Below are 20,230 nucleotides of genomic sequence, written 5' to 3' on the forward strand. Positions count from 1 at the left end.
ACATCAGGATAGATAATCCCCAGCAGGAATAGAAGGAGGAAAATTGACACACATTACTTCTTTGTGAGTCAATACACAGTAAGGTTCATAGTATTATTATTAGTTATTAGTACTTTATTTTAAGGTCCCCTCCAGACAGGCATTAAAGTATGTAAAATACACTTCTACTTTGTTTAACATAGTTTTTCCACATAAAAACTCTGAAAAGGGGCTGGAAGCTCAACCACACTATTCAATGAGAAATTCTGGATCAGTTGTGCCCCACCCACCACTGCTGCTCATGCTAGGTTGACCAGCAAAAGAAAAGTGCTTATTAAGATGGTTAGTGTCAGAGGAAACATGAGAGAGACTCAGCCACATGTTTGAGCCTCAGTCAGACCCAGACTCATATGAAGAGTCTATTGTGAACAAAATCTGAGAACAGAAACAGTATCAGAACAGTTAGGGTATTAGCATCTTTTATTTATATATGTTGTTAGCTTGTTAGCTTGTAACTGACAGTTGCAGGAGCAGTAGTTATACTCTTGCAAATTTACACTCTCTGTAGGCTACAAGGTTTTGGGTTTATTTTGACGGGATAGGATCCTTAAGTTTGTGACATATGAAACCCAGCTGTCTGAATCTGTTCTTTTGAGACTCTCATTGGTTCAGTGCAGTTCAAAGGTGGAATTACTCACTATGGAGCTGACTGCTTATTTCGCTCATGATATGTGTGGTATCATATAAGAACACCGTATGGACATGTTAACAAGACACTTGATTTTCTTTGGATGGGGTGTTTAGTAAGTTGTATTCAGGTCAAAATTAAAAATGAAGAGAAGCTACATGATGCTTTTATCATTTAGGTATCAATGAAATGTTTCTTGTTTTTTTTTTATATATCAAAGTGTAGTGAGTTTTCAGTTGAAATCATGCAAGGACTTTCAATGTAAACATTGTGTAAATATTCTCCAGGTTATTTATGTTGCTTTAACTTCTTCATTACTAAATATGTTCAAAGACTGTTTCTCATTAGTGGTCTGAGGGCTCCTCCTCTGGTGGCTTCATGTTACAAGTGTTCAGGCACTGAGGGGTTTTTGTTCAGGTCTACTGATGGTTTGTGTTATTGTGTGTGTCTGGCACAGTAATACACAGCAGTGTCTTCAGGCTGCACATTCTGTCCGTTCAGAGTCACTGTGTTGCTGGAAGAGTCTAAGTTGATACTGAACTTGTTCTTTAGTGAATCTTTGATGCTGTTGTCACTACTGATCCACTCCAGTGCTTTCCCTGCCGGCTGTCTGATCCAAGCTGTAACGTAGCTGCTAACAGAATAAGAGACCTGACAGGTGATGGTGAGACGTTGACCTGGCTGCACAGTCACAGAGGCTGGCTGTGTCAACTGTTCACACTTCACACCTGTTAAAAAAGAAAATGTTTCATGAAAAATGATCAACTTCTACAGCAAGAGAAGAAATGTTGACTATGACAAATCCAGAGAGACTCACAGGATCCAGCTGCCAACAGCAGCAGCAGAGCTACAGAAAACATGGTTTATGGTGAAGCTGAAGAGACGTGAGTTTCTGATCCCCTTTACTTCCACTGACAGTCTCATGTCTTTATAACTGCATCACATGGAAGATTACTGAATTTGCATAGAGACCTGCAGATGATGGTCACATGACGTCATGTGACCAACATCAGTTTGGAGCTAAACACAAGAAACTGATAATTTAGAAAATTGAATTATGACTTTTTGACATGTTTTTATTGAACGATCCGTTCTATTGATCTAAAATTTAAACTGAACTGAGTTTCATAATGATTTTAATTCTGTTTTTCTGTTTAATTATTGTTAAAATAAATAATATCCTTCACAGGAATATACATTCAATGGCTTGATTAGAAACTCTGTACATCCCCAGTCTATTCTTTCCGGAGGTTTCAAAGAAGTTAGTTAATGATGATCTTTCATCAGGGCCAGATTTTAATTTAATTTTATTGTTTTAATGATATAAATGAAAAGTGTGTTCATTAAAAAAAAACACCAGCAACAAAGACAAAATAAACATGATTACTGTGAAACTCAGGGTCTATCAGTAAAGATGATGACTGTAGCATTTTGTACAGCTGCTCAACCAACTCCAGTCACTGTGGCTCTCGAGCACAATAATAAAGAGCAGAGTCTTCAGTCTTCAGACTGTTCATCTGCAGATACAGCTGCTGTCTGCTGTTGTCTCTGGAGATGGTAAACCGGCCTTGGACTGACTGAGAGTAGTATTTGCTGCCACTATTGTGTGTGATAGTAGCAACCCACTCCAGTCCTTTTCCAGGAGCATGTCTGACCCAGCCCATCCAGTAGCTACTAAAGTCAAGACTAGAGGGTGTACAGGTCAGTGTGTGGGATTCTCCAGGCCTTTTAACTGCTGGTTCAGATTGTATCAGAGTCTGACCATCAACACCTGTCAAGAGAAGATGAGAAAATAGTCACTTGTTGTAAGTTGGCAGCATTTTGAAGACAGATTCAATTCAGGATCAGAGAATCTCTTCACCTGCCCAGCAGAGAGTTAAAAGCAGCAGTCCTGTCCTATAGTCCATCATGTTAAACTGTGTGTCCACTGTTCTCTGTCATCCTCTCTGCAGTCAGATAAGTAGAGGTGGAAGACATCTGAGTTTTGCATTGACTCCTCCTCACAGGGAGGAGAGATGATTGGACTTGGTCATTTTTGACCATCGTTTTCTTCCAGTCAAATAAGTTGATGTTTTGAAAATGTTTTTTCTCCCTCTCTCTGAAGTTGAATATTTTCAGAGGTTGAACTTTGCTTTGCATTATTGAAATTAAAAATTGTGTTTTAAAAAATCATCAAAAAGTAGAAGATAAAAGAAAAATGAGCACTCAAGAAAAATCTACAAGGAAGATGCATTAAAGTAGAAATTTTGTTGCCTGTTACAGACAACTCTGAAATAATGAATGTCTGAGTTTTACAAAAAAAAAAAAAAAAGGAATTGTTTCTGCTCTGAACTGCTGTAAAATTTTTTGACATGAAAAATGTTGAAATTCAGCAAAATGTCACGTCTGGTTGAAGTTTACAAAGTGAATTTTACACTTTACTCATCTTACACTGAGTAAAAGCATGTGATTGGATGAGACCAATATTGTACACACCAGTAGAAACAGAAATCAATATTATCTCCATCAGTCATCTGACTATTCATTGATTCTAATGTGTTGGTTAGTGTGAATCCACTGAAAGCTCCTTTATAATGTGTGAGATGTGCGACACAACAGATATAATCACAGCCTGTCAGTGTCTTCTCAGAGGCTCTGTCCAACTCCAGGCTTTAGTACCAGATCCTATTTTCATACATTTCACATAAAAAATATATATATATATATTTTAACAGATCAATGTAACAGAAAACATCAGAGGATTGATAACGCAAGAATGCAAGACAACTAAGACAACAAATGCGAAAAGAGATTCAGGAAAGTCTGCACGAAATAAAGTGGATCAATTGTGAGCAGCTGGTGAATAATCAGGATAATCAGGACAAGGTGTGTGTGTTGTGTGTGTGTGTGAGTGTGTGTGTGTGTGTGTGTGTGTGTGTGTTGGTATGTTGGTGATACTTGAATAAACATATAAGTATAATCTACTACATTGTTTGTAACATCATTTAAATTCATTATAAGTGTTGGGGGTGAAAGATAGATTTTGGTCTCAGGTCATATTTAAAGATCTGCTGCCACAAACTCATTTCAGTGACATGATGTGTTTTATTGTTAACCGGCCATCATTCACTGGGGAATGTGTTTTCAGAGCCTGACATGCTTCAGTACTTCTCATCCAGACATCAGGGTTGTTCAGTTTTTGTACAGCTTTGTATTCTCTGGTGTCACTGTGGCTCTCAAGCACAATAATAAACTGCAGAGTCTTCTTGTTTCAGACTCTTCACCTTTAAATACACCAAGTTTTGGGAAGAGTCTTTGGTGATGATAAACTGGCCTTGGAGGCTTTGGGCAAATATTGTGCCAGTTCCATCATCAATGCGTCCAATCCATTCCAGTCCTTTGCTGGGTTTCTGACGAATCCAGTGCAGCCAAGTGAGCGAAACTCCTTCCACTTTACAGGACAGAGTGACTGATTCTCCTGGTCTGCTGACCACTGGCTCAGAGGAGGTGAGGGACTGGCCCCGAGCAGCTGAAAGAGACACAGAGTTTAGATGACAGGAAGCTAGCAGACGTCCAAAGTTCCTTTCCTCCTCCTCTGGACACAGATTCACTCACCTGACATGAGAGCCAATAGGAGGACACTTTGTACAACTGTCATGGTGGTAGCTTGACTGAGTCTGCAGCTACAAAGGCTGATATGAAGGGTATATATACTGAGCACGTTGAATGGGTGGGGCTCTGCATCTGTGTGTGGATTTGCATTTGTGTCAGTCTGATATATTGATTTGAGATACAGAGCTGAAAGGTAAAGAGACATAAAGACTAAAGTTGAGTCAGGAGAAGAGCAGTGCTGGACTCTGAGGGGTAGGGAGTTAAAAACAGACTGAGGCACCAGATGTGTAGTTGAAAAGAACGTCTGTAAAGTCTCACCCACTTTCATTTAAAAACTGATTGGTCACTTAGAAAGGTGCTGAAACGGGAATACTGTGAAAGAAGAAGAAACTGTTTTTCCTCAGTGAATCCAAGAAGTGAATGTTGGTCTCGTTGTAGAATCACTGGTTCATTCAGCTTTAATCACAAAGTACAAGAACAAACAGCAGCTCCTTCAGTCCTCCAGCTGTTTATCTTGAAATCTCTTTGAGACAGTGAGATGGTGAAGTGCAACTGATTTAATAGTTGAAGCTGCAGCCACTGCTGATCCAACAGTTAAGGATATATTTAGTTCAGTGAAGGGTTTGAGTGTCAGTCAGTTCAGACCAATAAGCAAAGCAGATCAGTGTCACCTTATAGTGACAGTGGAGAAAGAGACTTGACACTGACTGCCCTCTAGTGGTTTTTTATAAAGGAAACATTATTTTTCACCCTCATGTTGTGAGCTACTTAGAATCCACATAGCTATGACTGTAACTTAACTAAAAGTGTATGTAGTATTGGTGTCATTTGTGCCTTAATTCATTCTCATATCAATCTTCTTCTCTATAATTTCATTAAAAGGAAAAGAATCAATCAAAGATCGACCAACACAATAGAGTTCAGGACTGTAGGATTTTGTACAGCTGTTCATCCAACTCCAGTTACTGTGAGTCTCGAGCACAATAATAAACAGCAGAATCTTCAGTCTTCAGACTGTTCATCTGCAGATACAGCTGCTGTCTGCTGTCGTCTCTAGAGATGGTAAACCGGCCTTGGACTGACTGAGAGTAGTAAGTGATGCCACCAGTGCTACTGATATAAGCGAGCCACTCCAGTCATTTTCCAGGAGCCTGTCTGACCCAGTGCATGCAGTAGCTGCTGAATGTGAATCCAGAGGCTGTACAGGTCAGTCTGTGGGATTCTCCTGGCCTTTTAACCACTGGTTCAGATTCTGTCAGAGTCTGACCATCAACACCTGTCAAGACATTTTAAAACATCACAAGTTAAGTTACTGAAAAAGTAAGAACTATGTGAACTCAAGATCAGAGAAAGTCTTCACCTGCCCAGCAGAGAGTTAAAAGCAGCAGTCCTGTCCTATAGTCAATCATGTTAAACTGTGTGTCCACTGTTCTCTGTCATCCTCTCTGCAGTCAGATAAGTAGAGGTGGAAGACATCTGAGTTTTGCATTGACTCCTCCTCACAGGGAGGAGCAAAGTGGACCACAATTAATGTCCTTGAGTTTATGGGAATGTTATGATTTTTTTCAAATTTTTCAAATGTATTTATTTTCCTGTTGTCAGTATTAATATTATAGCCATATTTATTTTAATCATGCAAAAACATTAATTGTTGTTTTGACACATTAACAAACAAAATGTATTCAGATTATTTAAAAGAGAATTCCGTCTATCATAAAGACTCTGTTTCCCATTTGTCGATTTAAGCATAATGAGCAACATATAAGAACATTTACTGCAATACACACATCCACAGTATTATACTCATCACCACCATAGATTATCATTCATGCTGCATTGTCATTTCACCGTGTCGTCATCATTAACCAGTGTTTTGTACATTTCTTTGATGGCAAGTATTTCAGTCTTCCAATTACCTTATAGTCCTGCCAAATTCACTGTCGAACCAAATGTTTTTCAGCGTTTTTCTTTTTGCTAATATGTTATTTACTGTAATTTTATGTTTGCTCTTATGAATATCACATTAAATTAGTACAGAGCATGCGGGATGGGATCACACCAGCCCATCAACATGTTGACATTCCAACACATGAGTATTTAGAAGTCATTACAACATTATTACATGAGTATTTAGTCATTGATACATTATTACATGAGTACTAAGTACTCATTACAACATTATAGACTTACTCAAAACCTCCATATTTTTTCTTAATTCACAGTCTTTGCACTACTCTGTGTATTTCATAATTTAAACTGCACTCCAATCTCCAAAGAAAAAAGACTGTGAGGAGAACAGTTAAACGCACATATGTTTATTGTTCAGCTACTCTCTTCACTGGGAAGGCATTTTAATGAAACTCTGTTATGGAATAAGCAAGATGCTGATAAAATAATATGATTTCTACAGTTTATGTTTAGAAATATTTTTTGTGGAAAACTCATCTTTAACTCACAATCAAACATTGGTGGATCGCACACTGTCCTATCTCTATGCTGTCATTTTTTTGCACTCCTTCAAGAAAGGATGTTATCAATGTGACATGAGTGTAGTGAGGATCAGGTCTGCTGGATTTTGTACAGCTACTCAACCAACATGAGCCACTGTGAGTCTCAGGTGTGTCACTTTTTCCAGTTTTTATTTATTGTTTTGAGTGTGTGTGTGTGTGTGTGTGTGTGTGTGTGTGTGTGTGTGTGTGTGTGTGTACTTTTAATTATGTGAGAATATGTATATATATCAATATACCTAGAATATTTACATATTCTGTCTTCAACAGATTGTTGTGGTTGCTCGTCTTTTTTCATGAATATGTCATTATGGTGATTTTTGTAAAACTGACCCTGATGTTTCTATGTTTTCATGATTTTGTTAGAAACAACAACCACAAACATCAAAATAAAAATCTAACTTTTCACTGTACCAGCTAAGTAATGATGAGGACTCTAGGATTTTGTAGAGCTGCTCAACCAGCTTCAGTCACTGTGGCTGTCGAGCACAATAATAAACAGCAGAATCTTCAGTCTTCAGACTGTTCATCTGCAGATACACCTGCTGTCTGCTGTCGTCTCTGGAGATGGTAAACCGGCCTTGGACTGACTGAGAGTAGTATTTGCTGGTAACATCAATGGTGGCAACCCACTCCAGTCCTTTTCCAGGAGCCTGTCTGACCCAGTTCATCCAGTAATTGCTGAATGTGAATCCAGATGTTGTACAGGTCAGTCTGTGGGATTCTCCAGGCCTTTTAACCGCTGGTTCAGATTCTGTCAGAGTCTGACCATCAACACCTGTAAAGACAAAAGAGAAATCAGTCATTGGCTATAATGTCACAACCTTTTGAAGACAGATTTAATTCAAGATCAGAGAAAGTCTTCACCTGCCCAGCAGAGAGTTAACAGCAGCAGTCCTGTCCTATAGTCCATCATGTTAAACTGTGTGTCCACTGTTCTCTGTCATCCTCTCTGCAGTCAGATAAGTAGAGGTGGAAGAGTTTTGCATTGACTCCTCCTCACAGCCAGGGAGGAGGGACATGGACTTGGCTTTAATTTTTGACTGCCGTTGAACGAAGAGGGTTACAATACATACCAAGTTTATATTTCCAGCCAAATGAATTTTATCTTTTATCTGAGTGTGTAGTGTCTGCAGAGGTTGAATAGTGTGTAGCATTTTTTTTAAATTAAATTTGGCTTTGAACATAAATAGTCAGGAATTTCTTGAAGAAATTTTTTCAAATTTGGTATAAAAAAATTCACTTTGACTCAACAATGAACTGATTAGAATAGGTTTTTTCAAAGGTCAAAGGTCAAGATCCATGTGACCTCACAAAACACGTTTTTGGCCATAACTTTAGAATTCACTTGTTATTTATGACACAATAAAATAAAATGACAAAATGATGAGAGTACCCAACAAAATCAGCTGCGACAAATACAATACACACAAACTGAACATTCCCAGCGGTGGTGGTAAATACAGGAAGTGATTCTTGTATGACTCTGCTATCACTGTCTGTCACTGTGTCTCTCTGGCGCAGTAATACACTGCTGTGTCCTCAGTCTTCAGACTGTTCATCTGTAGATAGACTTTACTGCTGGAGTCATCTCTGGAGATGGTGAATCTGCCCTGGACTGACTGGGAGTAATAGATTGGAGTACTAGCAGTGTGTACCAAAGCGATCCACTCCAGTCCTTTACCAGGAGCCTGTCTGATCCAGTTCCACACTGAGCTTCCAAAGTTAAACCCAGATGTTGAGCAGGTGAGTCTGTGGGACTCTCCAGGTCTTTTAACTGCTGGTTTAGACTCTGTTATGGTCTGACCTTCAGCACCGATCCAAACAAACAGAACAACCACCAAGAGTGTGAGCTCTCTGTCAGCCATGTTGACAGTTGACTTAGTATGTTTTCAAATCCATGAATCCTCTTTAAATATGATGTAAACTGGATCCCCGTGAGAATTTGTTTGAAGCTCCTCCTACGTCACATTCTGCCTTTTACAGTCAAATTCAAGAGACACAGCACAAAATAAAACAGCATTTTAACAGATACAACTGATGATTTAAGACATCTGTACCTTCATGACTAAAAAGAAAAATGCATTAATTTAACTTTATAAATAGAAAATATACAATTTATTTATTTCCTTTTTCATGTCTTAATTGACAAAACCTGAAGATGTTTTCTGTGGAAACTAAAATGACTGAAATTTCACATAATGACTGTAATTCTGTTTACTTTTCAATTACTGTTAAAATTGTAAGATCATGAAAACTATTTCAACCTGATGTTAATTGTATTATTCATTTATTTGTTGTGTGTGTTTGTTTGTATATTTGATTGTGTTACTGAAAACACCAGTGAAGTGAAAGCAAGCGGCTGGTTGAAGGCCTGGATTTCTTCAAACTTTTCAAGATTTCAACATTCAAATCGTGTTTGAAGCCACAGACACACAGAGGAACTCGGAGCCTTGAGAGGAAATTAACAACTTAAACTGTGTGATGATACAGAAAACTGCTGGAAAATGTCGGCTGCTTATCTGTCACATTATGTTTATTAAATTGTTCTTTTTATCTAGTAGAAGAAGAGTAAACGGGATGATGCAACATCTTATTCTCCTGCAAACTTCTGCAAACTAAACTAAGTGAAAAGGCTTGTAGATATTAGTTTAGACAATTGTCAAATACCATTTAACCAGTTGCCTCTGTTGATCTTGAAAGAGTTGTAATATATAGCATGTCTAAATGTTCCAGTCCCATGAATTTAAAGATGTTAAAACATTTTGCAGTCGACTGAATTTAAGGATGTTGGAGTTTAAAGGAAGAAAGAAAATGGTAAATATTTCTGCTCACAACTAAAATATGATGAAAGTAATTGTTTGACAAACAGTAACTGAGCATGAAGCTGCGGAAATAACTGTGAGCCACTAGTGCAGGTGCTATACAAATAAAAATTGACTGACTTGACTTGAAGATACTGAGATGCAAAAACAGTTTCTCACAGTGACCTGGTGTGAAATCATTAGTGGTCTGAGGGCTCCTCCTCTGGTGGCTTCATGTTACAAGTGTTCAGGCACTGAGGGGTTTTTGTTCAGGTTTACTGATGGTTTGTGTTACTGTGACTCTCTGGCACAGTAATACACAGCAGTGTCTTCAGGCTGCACATTCTGTCCATTTAGAGTCACTGTCTTGCTGGAAGAGTCTAAATTGACACTGAACTTGTTTCTTAGTGAATCTTTGATACTTGTGTCCCTACTGATCCACTCCAGTGCTTTCCCTGCAGCCTGTCTGATCCAATGTGTGTAGTAGCTGCTAAGAGAATAAGAGACCTGACAGGTGATGGTGAGACGTTGACCTGGCTGCACAGTCACAGAGGCTGGCTGTGTCAACTGTTCACACTTCACACCTGTTAAAAACGAAGAAAATGTTTTGATATAAATGATCAAGTTCTACATCAAGAGAAGAAATGTTGACTATGACAAATCCAGAGAGACTCACAGGATCCAGCTGCCAACAGCAGCAGCAGAGCTACAGAAAACATGGTTTATGGTGAAACTGAAGAGACGTGAGCTTCTGATCCTCTTTAACTTCCACTGACAGTCTCATGTCTTTATAACTGCATCACATGGAAGATTACTGAATTTGCATAGAGACCTGCAGATGATGGTCACATGGATGATGTGAGTTTGGAGCAAAACGCAGGAACCAGTGACAATTTAGAAAATTAAATTTTAACTTTTTGACATGTTTTCATTGAACAATGTTTTTGTAAAATTTTAACTCAACTGAGTTTCATAATGACACTGATTCTGTTTTCTTTTTAATTGCTGGTAAATCTAAAATTTTGAGATTCTAAAACCATGAAAATAAATGATATCTGATAGTATTTGCAAAAGTATTTTCTTTTTCTGTGTTTGTTTGTTGTTTTATTTTGTTACTGAAAATCCAGTGAACTGAAAGCAGCATAATCTGATATATTTGACTTTGCTGCAGCTGATTTAATGCCTGGATTTTTACATTCTTCTGTATTCATATTGTGGATGTTTGAAGCCACAGACAAACAGAGAAACCTGGAACCTCGTGAGGAAATGAACTACTTAGGAACTGAAACCTGTATGAAGATATGCAAAAGCTTATTGCTGTAGTGAATGGGAAAATGTCTGCTGACTTATCTGTCAAATCAACTGCTCTTTTATATCACACTTAATAAGAGCAAACAAAACTGTAGAAAACTGGAGTTGTTTTATTGAAGCTCTGTTATGGAATAACCAAGATTTGCCTGTTGAGGAAAGTGATTTCAACATTCTTATCAATGTTTAAAAATATTTTTTTATTGGAAAACACCTTTAAACCCTAATCCGGCATTAGTGGGTCTCACAGTATTCAGTCAAACTGCATTGTATCATTTTCTTGGGCTGAGCTGAACCAACTGAAGACATCATTCATTTGAGCTGATGGGGGTCTGATGAGGACATTAGAATTTTGTACAGCTGCTGAACCAACTTCAGTCACTGTGAGTCTCGAGCACAATAATAAACAGCAGAATCTTCAGTCTTCAGACTGTTCATCTGCAGATACAGCTGCTGTCTGCTGTTGTCTCTGGAGATGGTAAACCGGCCTTGGACTGATGGAGAGTATAATTTGCTGCTGCCACTACCGCTCTCAATCCGACTAATCCACTCCAGTCCTTTTCCAGGAGCCTGTCTAACCCAGTGCATGTAGTAGCTGCTGAATGTGAATCCAGAGCCTGTACAGGTCAGTGTGTGGGATTCTCCAGGTCTTTTAACCACTGGTTCAGATTGTGTCAGAGTCTGACCATCAACACCTGTCAAGATAAAACAGCATCGGTCATTTGATATAACTTGAGAAACTTTTGAAGACAAATTCAACTCAATATCAGTGAATCTCTTCACCTGCCCAGCAGAGAGTTAAAAGCAGCAGTCCTGTCCTATAGTCCATCATGTTAAACTGTGTGTCCACTGTTCTCTGTCATCCTCTCTGCAGTCAGATAAGTAGAGGTGGAAGACATTTGAGTTTTGCATTGACTCCTCCTCACAGGGAGGAGAGAACTAGATTGGACTTGACGTTCAGTTTATTGTTTCATGAAATGTTTGTCAGTGGATCTAAAGTTTGTCTGACATGGTTTAATTTAATTTGTGTAACATAAAATGAATTAAAACATATTTCATCATGACATCATCCTTCCCTGTGCTGGTCAGAAGATGAACTAAATAATTAACTGTAATCCTCTGATCCACTGTCATCTATGAATATTTTTAAAATGTCTTTATTGTCATTTCACACACGACGTTCTTATGAGCTAGATCTTATTAATGGGAAAATCCAGTAATTCCTTTTCTTTTTGCTTGACTGTGTGTTTGTAGGAAATTTTACATCAACATTACATGTTCATCAGCATGGCAATTCTTTCTTTTTTTTTCTTCAGAAATGACTCTGAGCCACTAATGAAGGGAAGATTCAGGGAAGTAAAGAGTCATTGAACTGGTGTGAAATCATTAGTGGTCTGAGGTCTCCTCCTCTGGTGGCTTCATGTTACAAGTTTTCAGGCACTGAGGGGTTTTTGTTCAGGTCTACTGATGGTTTGTGTTATTGTGACTCTCTGGCACAGTAATACACAGCAGTGTCTTCAGGCTGCACATTCTGTCCATTTAGAGTCACTCTGTTGCTGGAAGAGTCTAAATTGACACTGAACTTGCTCTTTAGTGAATCTTTGATGTTTGTGTCACTACTGATCCACTCCAGTGTTTTCCCTGCAGGCTGTCTGATCCAAGCTGTGTAGTAGCTGCCAACAGAATAAGAGACCTGACAGGTGATGGTGAGACGTTGACCTGGCTGCACAGTCACAGAGGCTGGCTGTGTCAACTGTTCACACTTCACACCTGTTAAAAAAAAGAAATTATTTTGTTATAAATGATCAACTTCTACAGCAAGAGAAGAAATGTTGACTATGACAAATCCGGAGAGACTCACAGGATCCAGCTGCCAACAGCAGCAGCAGAGCTACAGAAAACATGGTTTATGGTGAAACTGAAGAGATCTGAGCTTCTGATCCTCTTTAACCTCCACTGACAGTCTCATGTCTTTATAACTGTATCACATGGAAGATTAGTGAATTTGCATAGAGACCTGACAAGTGATGGTCACATGGACATGGGTTAATGTGGAGCTAGAGGAACCTGTTGTTATCATTATTATGTGTTTTGTGTAAAAATGATTTATTTATACCTACATTTATTTTTGGAGATCTATTTCAAATTTAAATCTTTTTAGTAAATTTATGTCTAATGTTAAAAGGTCCAGTGGAGGATTATGATTTCTATTTGTGTCCTTATCCTTACATCTTCATGTTAGTGAAACATAATTATAATGGAGATACAATGAATGCTCCCAGCAGTGGTGGTAAATAGAGGAAGAAGTTCTTGTATGACTCTGCTATCACTGTCTCTCACTGTGTCTCTCTGGCGCAGTAATACACTGCTGTGTCCTCAGTCTTCAGACTGTTCATCTGTAGATAGACTTTACTGCTGGAGTCATCTCTGGAGATGGTGAATCTGCCCTGGACTGACTGGGAGTAATAGATTGGAGTATTATCAGTGTGTGAAGTGAAAGCAAGAAAATCTAAATGAAGACTTGATTTGCTGCAGCTGCTCGAAGGTCTGGATTTCTTTGAACTTCTCCAGGTTTCAATATTCAAATTGTGTTTGAAGCTACAGACACAGAGAAACACTGAGCTTATAAACTACTTAGGAACTGAAACCTGAGTGCTGATGTACAAAATACAAAATACTGTGTTGCTGTATTTAGGATTAAAGATAACATGTCTGCTGACTTATCTGTAAGATAACGTACAGTATGAAACTGCTCTTATATATCATATTTAAGAAGAGTAAAACAAAACATGAGACAACATGGGCAGTTAAGTAATCAGAACGTTTGAACCTCAACAGTGAAAAAAAAATGTAAAAATACTTGTAATTCTGCAGTAAGAGAATTAGAAAAACCATTTAGCTTCATAAATGCTGTTGACAAACAAACTTTCACTTTACTGCTCATGAGGATATCGTAGAGCAGAAGGAGGAAGAGATCCTAAACTCCTACAAACTAATCTGTGGTTTGTTTTGTTTCGCTGTAAATTGTTGGAAACTTAGTGAGCGAAACAAAACAAAAACCTGATAACCCTATGTGAACTCAAATAATCCAAACAAGGTGATCAAAGCGTGAACATCTATCTGAATCCGAGTGTCTTTGTAGAAAACGTTACACAGTGAATGAATGTGAATATGAGAGAGTGACATTGAGAGCAAAAGGCAGGAACAGCTGGAAGAAAACATGGCTGAAAGTATGAAAATGGATGAAATAATAGATACCACTGCCATCACTGTCATCTCGGCTTCCTGATTAATGTTGGAAAGTCACATTATGATGTTTATGGACTTTTATTGTATGAACAAATAGGAAAAACATCAGCTATTTCTTCTGACCTACAACAACTACTAGCATTATCAAAAACTATTTATGTCCCAACATATCAAACCTTCCACCACTGTTTTCAATTTACCTTGAACTTGACATAATTCACTTGTCTTATTATGTTCTCACTCTTACAGTAACATAGTTTATTACCATGACCATAATGTAACCTCATGTAGAAAATAAAAACTTACTTAAATTGAAAATAAATACAAACGTGAGAAAACCCAGTTGCGACTGTGGTCACATTGCTACGTGTGGAGGTTTTTGTGCAGCTGCTCCTCTGTCTTCAGTCACTGTGCTTTCACGAGCACAGAAGTAAACAGCAGAATCTTCTGCTGTCAGACTCTTGACCTGGAGGTACTGAGTGCTGCTGGACACATCTTCAGTCATGGGGAAACGGCTTTGAAAGGAGCTGCCATATATAGCAGAGTTTGAACCTGTATTCATCCTCCCAATCCACTCCAGAGCTTTCCCTGGCCTCTGGCGTATCCAGTGTATATTGTAGCTTGTCATACTATAACCAGATATGACACATGACATCTTCACTGTGTCTCCTGGTCTTTTCACCTCAGATGGAGACTGGTCCAGTTTGATCTCACTCCAAACTCCTGTAAGTAAAGAAACGATGAACATCATCTGACACACTTTTAAATCACATGTTGGACTTTTACAAAAGAAGTAAAGCAGAACTGATGTTCTCACCATGAATAGTGACTACAAATAATAAACACAAGACAAATGTATTTTCCATCCTGTAATAAACACTGGAGTTCAGTGCTGTCTGATCAGAGTGTTTCAATAACACAGAAAACTGTCCCAGTGTTCTGCCACATTATGACAAATGCTGCTGCTGGTGTGTTTATAAGGAACAAAGAGTTTGCATAGACCTCCCTCTACAGGTTCATAAAGGGAATGTGTAACACAGACAGATTTTCATAAGAAGAGTATTTGTACAACAGAGGAAAATGTAAAAAATCTAAATCCTATCAACTAATTTCTGAGCTGATGGAGTGGTGAAACAAAATGATTGTCTTAAATCATGTTGCAGCAGTTTAGTGATATTTCCTTACCCTGACCAAATTAATGCAGGATGTTTGCTTCCAATGCATGTATTTGTTGATACTTTAGAAAAGATAGAGCTACTGTTGAAGTTGATTTTATTTTAGATATTAGGATTAGGATATTATCTAACCCATTTGGAAACAGGAAAAATGTTCTCCCGTATTTCTCTAAGCATCGCAACACACAAAAACAAATGTGACAGAAATGTGTCATATCCTTGTCTTACAGCAGACGTCAGAAGAGATCTACATAGATAGTTGAATACTAAACTATTCCTCTGTCTGTCAGTAACACAATTTGTCTATCATTCAGTGAATGCCATACAATTTCAGCATTACCTAATAAGAGACTACTGACTTTATGGATGTTCATATTGGAGTTTGTGGTTGAGCTGCATGTTGCTGAGTATTTGTGCAGGTCTGTTGGTGGATTGTGTCACAGTGGAGCTATCCCGTACACAGTAATACACAGCTGTGTCCTCAGGCTGCAGATTCTGTCCTTTTATCATCACTGTACCAGCAGACATGTCTCTGCTGTAACTGAACCTGTTCTTCAGAGCATTGTTTTGATAAAAGCTGCTACTGCCTCCTCCCCACTGCTGGAAAATCCAGTCCATTGGTTTTCCTTCACGCTGTCTGATCCAACCTGCTGCGTAGCTGTTATCAGTTAGAGAATAACCAGAGACCTGACAGGTGATGGTCAAAGACTGTCCAGGCTGCACAACCACTGAGTCTGGCTGGATGAGATCAATACTGTACACACCTGTGGAAACAGAAATCAACATTATCTCCATCATTCATCTGACTATTCAGTGTTTCTAATGTGTTTATTAGTGTGAATCCACTGAAAGCTCCTCACAGGATCCAGCTGCCAGCAGCTGTATCAGAACCACAGAGAACATGGTGGATGTTGAAGCTGAAGTGATGTGAGCGCTTCTGTCCTCTCACTGACACACACACACACTTCACTTCTTTATGAGGAACCTTCATTTGCATATTGTTGAATATTTACATTTATCTTTAGCCAAAAAAGTGAAACAGCAACAAATTCACATTAACAGTATGAAGACTTGTGTCTCCTGCAGATAGTTGGAGGTTTGCTGTTTTACATTAAAGATCTAAAACAAAAATCTTCTCGAAGTCTCAGAGTTTCCTTCTAGCATATTTACAGTATCTACCAGCTACTTTCCATGTGCAGTCGCAGCAGGACGTTACTGTAATACAGGCTTTAACAGTCTGAGTTAAATACAGTTTTGCCACCTACCCATAAAAAGGACAGATGATGGTGTCTGGGCACTGGAAACTTTAAAAGGGATGTTCCTAAAAGAAGAAAAATGAACCCCAAAAAATATCTCATAATGTCTAAGAAATAAAATCTGCAGCCTCACAGGAAGCTGCCACCTGCTCTGTCTCTCTCTATTGAATCCTGACTGGTATCTCATCTTCTCCTTCTCACCTAACTGGAGCCTACAACCAACTCAGGTAAGTATGGGGGTGAGCTAATCCTACACAGGCATACCAAGCCCCATACCACCACTACATGCTAACTTCTGTTACTGCTGACAGTTCCCACCCTACAATAAGCAGCAGATATTATTCATTCATGTACAAGCCTCACCCTACTGTCATCTACTGCTGAACAGTTCATGCCCAGTCCCTCACCACTACTTAGAGGACCTAATGACACACACCTGTTTCCCCTTTCCCTGAGTGAGTTGCTGATCAACCCTACTACCTCGCCAAACAACTGAAAATATACAAAGTGGGCTGACCCTTCCAACAAGCCAAAAAAGATCAAATACATCTCACAACCAATGTATGGAATAAGTGAACCTGAGAAATTGATAGAAAAATCCAATTTAAATACTGATTAAATAACCATGATAATAACAAAACAATGTTAATGTGGGAGTTCAGCTGAACCTTCAATCTTATAGGTGTTTACAGTATATATTTAGAAATAGGTTGACTAGTAGTGTGAGCATTTTAAAGTCTCTAGTATTTGAATTTTGTAAAAAAAATTGATAAACAAAACTGAGAACATACTGCGTTATGAAGCACATTTACCATCCCGAGCAATATGTTGCCCTGAACATGACCAAAGGTCTGAAGTCTGTTTGTGCCCAGTTAAGATCCGGCATCTCGTCTTTGGCTGTGGAAACTGGCACCTTTCATTCAGTCCTTGAGAAAGCACAAAGTGTCTTCTGATTTGGAAGAGGTCGAGATCGAAACGTTCGTTCTATCAAAATCTTTGCATTAAACCATTTCAGAAAATGTCTGGTGGGCATCATAGTCTGTTTGATATGCCAGACAAATGTAGATTACAGTAATGTATATATACATGTATGCATAACATATTTGATACAGCTCAGTTTTTATTTAATACCTGCCAATAGCAAATGATAGTGCTTTATGCTTCATTTCTTCAGTTTATATCTAATATCATGTGTTTGACGTGTGTATACTGTCCCTTCCTTTCCTTTCTTGTTTGTTTTCCTCTGAAAGTAATGTTGATAGTGTCTTGTAAGGCCTTGTGAGCACCCTTGGGTGTATAAGAATAATAATAACTGTTTATATATCACTTTTCAAATTACAGTTATAAGTGGTGTAGATACATAAAACACAAAGGGAAAGAGACAAAGTCTTAATTAGTAAGGTGACTATAACGGGGAGAAATAAACACAGGCTATATGTAAAACCAATAAGATCAATAAAAAAAAAACAGACAGGAGAAAGTAGGTAAATCCAAAAGCGATTAAGTTAAGAATTAAAAGAAACTTTGAACAAGTATGTAATGAGCTATGATTTAATTAGTAAATGCAGTAAATCCACAGTCGGCTGGTTTTTAGCCGAGAATTTTGGACAGAAAAAGGTTTGCCAGAGGATCTCAGGCATTGTGTTTGGTCTTAAGAGGACAGTAGTTCTGAGAAATAAGAGGTTGTCACACCAGACTGAACCTTAAGAGTGATAGGTTCTAAAAGACACAGGTAGCCAATGTAGAGAGGCTAAAATGGCTGTAATATGGTCAGATTTTGTAACTAGATAGCAGCATTTTGTATGAATTTCAGGGAACAAAGAAATCTTTGGGGGAGACGAAGATAGATTTGCGTGTCATCAGGGTAGACATTTATCTGAATGTTATGGTTTGAATGTAAGGAACAGAATGTTGGGACCTAAGATTGAGCCCTGGGGGACGACATAGTGGATAGGAGACAGGAAACACACAGAATCATCTATATTAACCGATAAGTGTCGATCAGTTAGATGGGAAGTGAACCCCTGAAGGGCACCACCAGAGATGCCTACACAGTCCCCCTGCAGACAGATTAAGAGAACAAGGTGATCGATAGTGTTGAAAGCAGACCTCAAGTCCAGGAAGACGAGGCTTGACCTGAATCAGCAGCCAGCTGGAGGTCGTCCTGCCCTCCTGCCTTGCTGCTGGAGGAGGGCCGTTTCTATGCTATGAAGGACACGGCAGATGAACTGAATTTTAGAGGATGTTACTGTTAAGGTGATTGATTAGATGGTGAAATACACACTTTTGAATGACTTTTGAAAGAAATGATGGGTGTGTAGTGTTAGGAACTGAGAGGTCTAGGTTTGGTTTTGGGAGGAGTGGAGATTTTATTCATAATGACAATGGTTTCAACAGTGTTGTGCTGTCATTGGACTTTCTGTGAAAAAGTCAACATTACAATAAGAAAAATAGTGAATGGTAAATATCAAATAATATCCAATGGTCTTTCAGCCCTGTATGGCTGAATAAAGCAAGATTTTGTACAGCTGTTCAACCAACTCTAGTCACTGTGAGTCTCGAGCACAATAATAAACAGCGGAATCTTCAGTCTTCAGACTGTTCATCTGCAGATACAGCTGCTCTCTGCTGTTGTCTCTGGAGATGGTAAACCGGCCTTGGACTGACTGAGAGTAGTAGATGTAGCTACTAGTACTACTGATAGAAGCAACCCACTCCAGTCCTTTTCCAGGAGCCTGTCTGATCCAGGCCATGGTGTAGCTACTGAATGACAATCCAGATGTTATACAGGTCAGTCTGTGGGATTCTCCAGGCCTTTTAACCGCTGGTTCAGATTCTGTCAGAGTCTGACCATCAACACCTGTCAAGATGAAAAGCAATAATCGTCAGGTTTTTTAAACAGGCACATTTTTGAAGATAACTTCAACACAAGATCAGAGAAACTCTTCACCTGCCCAGCAGAGAGTTAAAAGCAGCAGTCCTGTCCTATAGTCCATCATGTTAAACTGTGTGTCCACTGTTCTCTGTCATCCTCTCTGCAGTCAGATAAGTAGAGGTGGAAGACATCTGAGTTTTGCATTGACTCCTCCTCACAGGGAGGAGAGAATGAAACAGTAAACTATGAAACTGTAGTATTGATGTTCATCTAGTTACGGTGGTTGTCCTCCATCATGACGCACAGTCAGCACCATGTTTAACAGGTTATCTGTATCTCCTGCCATTGTTGGAGCACTTTTACAGAAGCACTTCTACAGGTCCTATCAGAGAGTCAAACTGCCTCTATGGTGATTCAGGTTGGAGGAACTTCTTGAATGATTTTCTCAGTCTTCATATGTCATACCAATTTATTCAGGACATCAAGGGAGAGAAACCACAGGAGGAATAAGAGTGAGAAAAATTGATTCACACTTCACCTATTCATATATTAGAATTTATATATTTTAAACACAGTAAGGTTAATTTTAGGCTTATTATGATTATTTGTTAAACTGACACTTTAAATATAAAATCATGAACATATGCTTTGTGTTATTTATATTCCTTTAAATGAACTCTTAACATTTCTAAATATGTTCAAAGGCAGTTTCTCTCAGTGAACTGCTGTGAACTCATTAGTGGTCTGAGGGCTCCTCCTCTGGTGGCTTCATGTCACAAGTGTTCAGGCACTGAGGGG

The 20,230-nt window shown here is 38.7% G+C and overlaps 7 gene segments (V, D, J or C); all 7 read right to left on the bottom strand.

Moving 5' to 3' along the window:
• Positions 1–1,102: 1,102 nt before the first annotated feature.
• LOC130185234 (immunoglobulin heavy variable 3-23-like) lies at positions 1,103–1,527 on the bottom strand. The segment is given in 2 exon segments: positions 1,103–1,395; positions 1,485–1,527. Coding segments are annotated over 2 exon segments (336 nt in total).
• Positions 1,528–3,882: 2,355 nt separating this feature from the next.
• LOC130185233 (immunoglobulin heavy variable 1-24-like) lies at positions 3,883–4,304 on the bottom strand. The segment is given in 2 exon segments: positions 3,883–4,175; positions 4,262–4,304. Coding segments are annotated over 2 exon segments (336 nt in total).
• A 2,931-nt stretch (positions 4,305–7,235) lies between these two features.
• On the bottom strand, positions 7,236–10,288 carry LOC130184741 (immunoglobulin heavy variable 3-7-like). The segment is given in 2 exon segments: positions 7,236–7,543; positions 10,246–10,288. Coding segments are annotated over 2 exon segments (351 nt in total).
• Positions 10,289–12,369: 2,081 nt separating this feature from the next.
• On the bottom strand, positions 12,370–12,781 carry LOC130185237 (immunoglobulin heavy variable 4-61-like; the record flags this gene model as incomplete). The annotated part of the segment is given in 2 exon segments: positions 12,370–12,647; positions 12,739–12,781. Coding segments are annotated over 2 exon segments (321 nt in total), but the record flags the coding sequence as incomplete, so codon positions are not given.
• A 1,685-nt stretch (positions 12,782–14,466) lies between these two features.
• On the bottom strand, positions 14,467–15,062 carry LOC130185219 (Ig heavy chain V region 23-like). The segment is given in 2 exon segments: positions 14,467–14,849; positions 14,944–15,062. Coding segments are annotated over 2 exon segments (417 nt in total).
• A 599-nt stretch (positions 15,063–15,661) lies between these two features.
• Positions 15,662–16,225, bottom strand: LOC130184743 (Ig heavy chain V region MC101-like). The segment is given in 2 exon segments: positions 15,662–16,065; positions 16,162–16,225. Coding segments are annotated over 2 exon segments (447 nt in total).
• A 2,878-nt stretch (positions 16,226–19,103) lies between these two features.
• On the bottom strand, positions 19,104–19,556 carry LOC130184744 (immunoglobulin heavy variable 3-21-like). The segment is given in 2 exon segments: positions 19,104–19,417; positions 19,508–19,556. Coding segments are annotated over 2 exon segments (363 nt in total).
• Between the last annotated feature and the right edge of the window lie 674 nt (positions 19,557–20,230).

This window comes from Seriola aureovittata, chromosome 17 (genome assembly GCF_021018895.1).
Source record: "Seriola aureovittata isolate HTS-2021-v1 ecotype China chromosome 17, ASM2101889v1, whole genome shotgun sequence".
In the NCBI taxonomy this organism is placed as follows: domain Eukaryota; kingdom Metazoa; phylum Chordata; class Actinopteri; order Carangiformes; family Carangidae; genus Seriola; species Seriola aureovittata.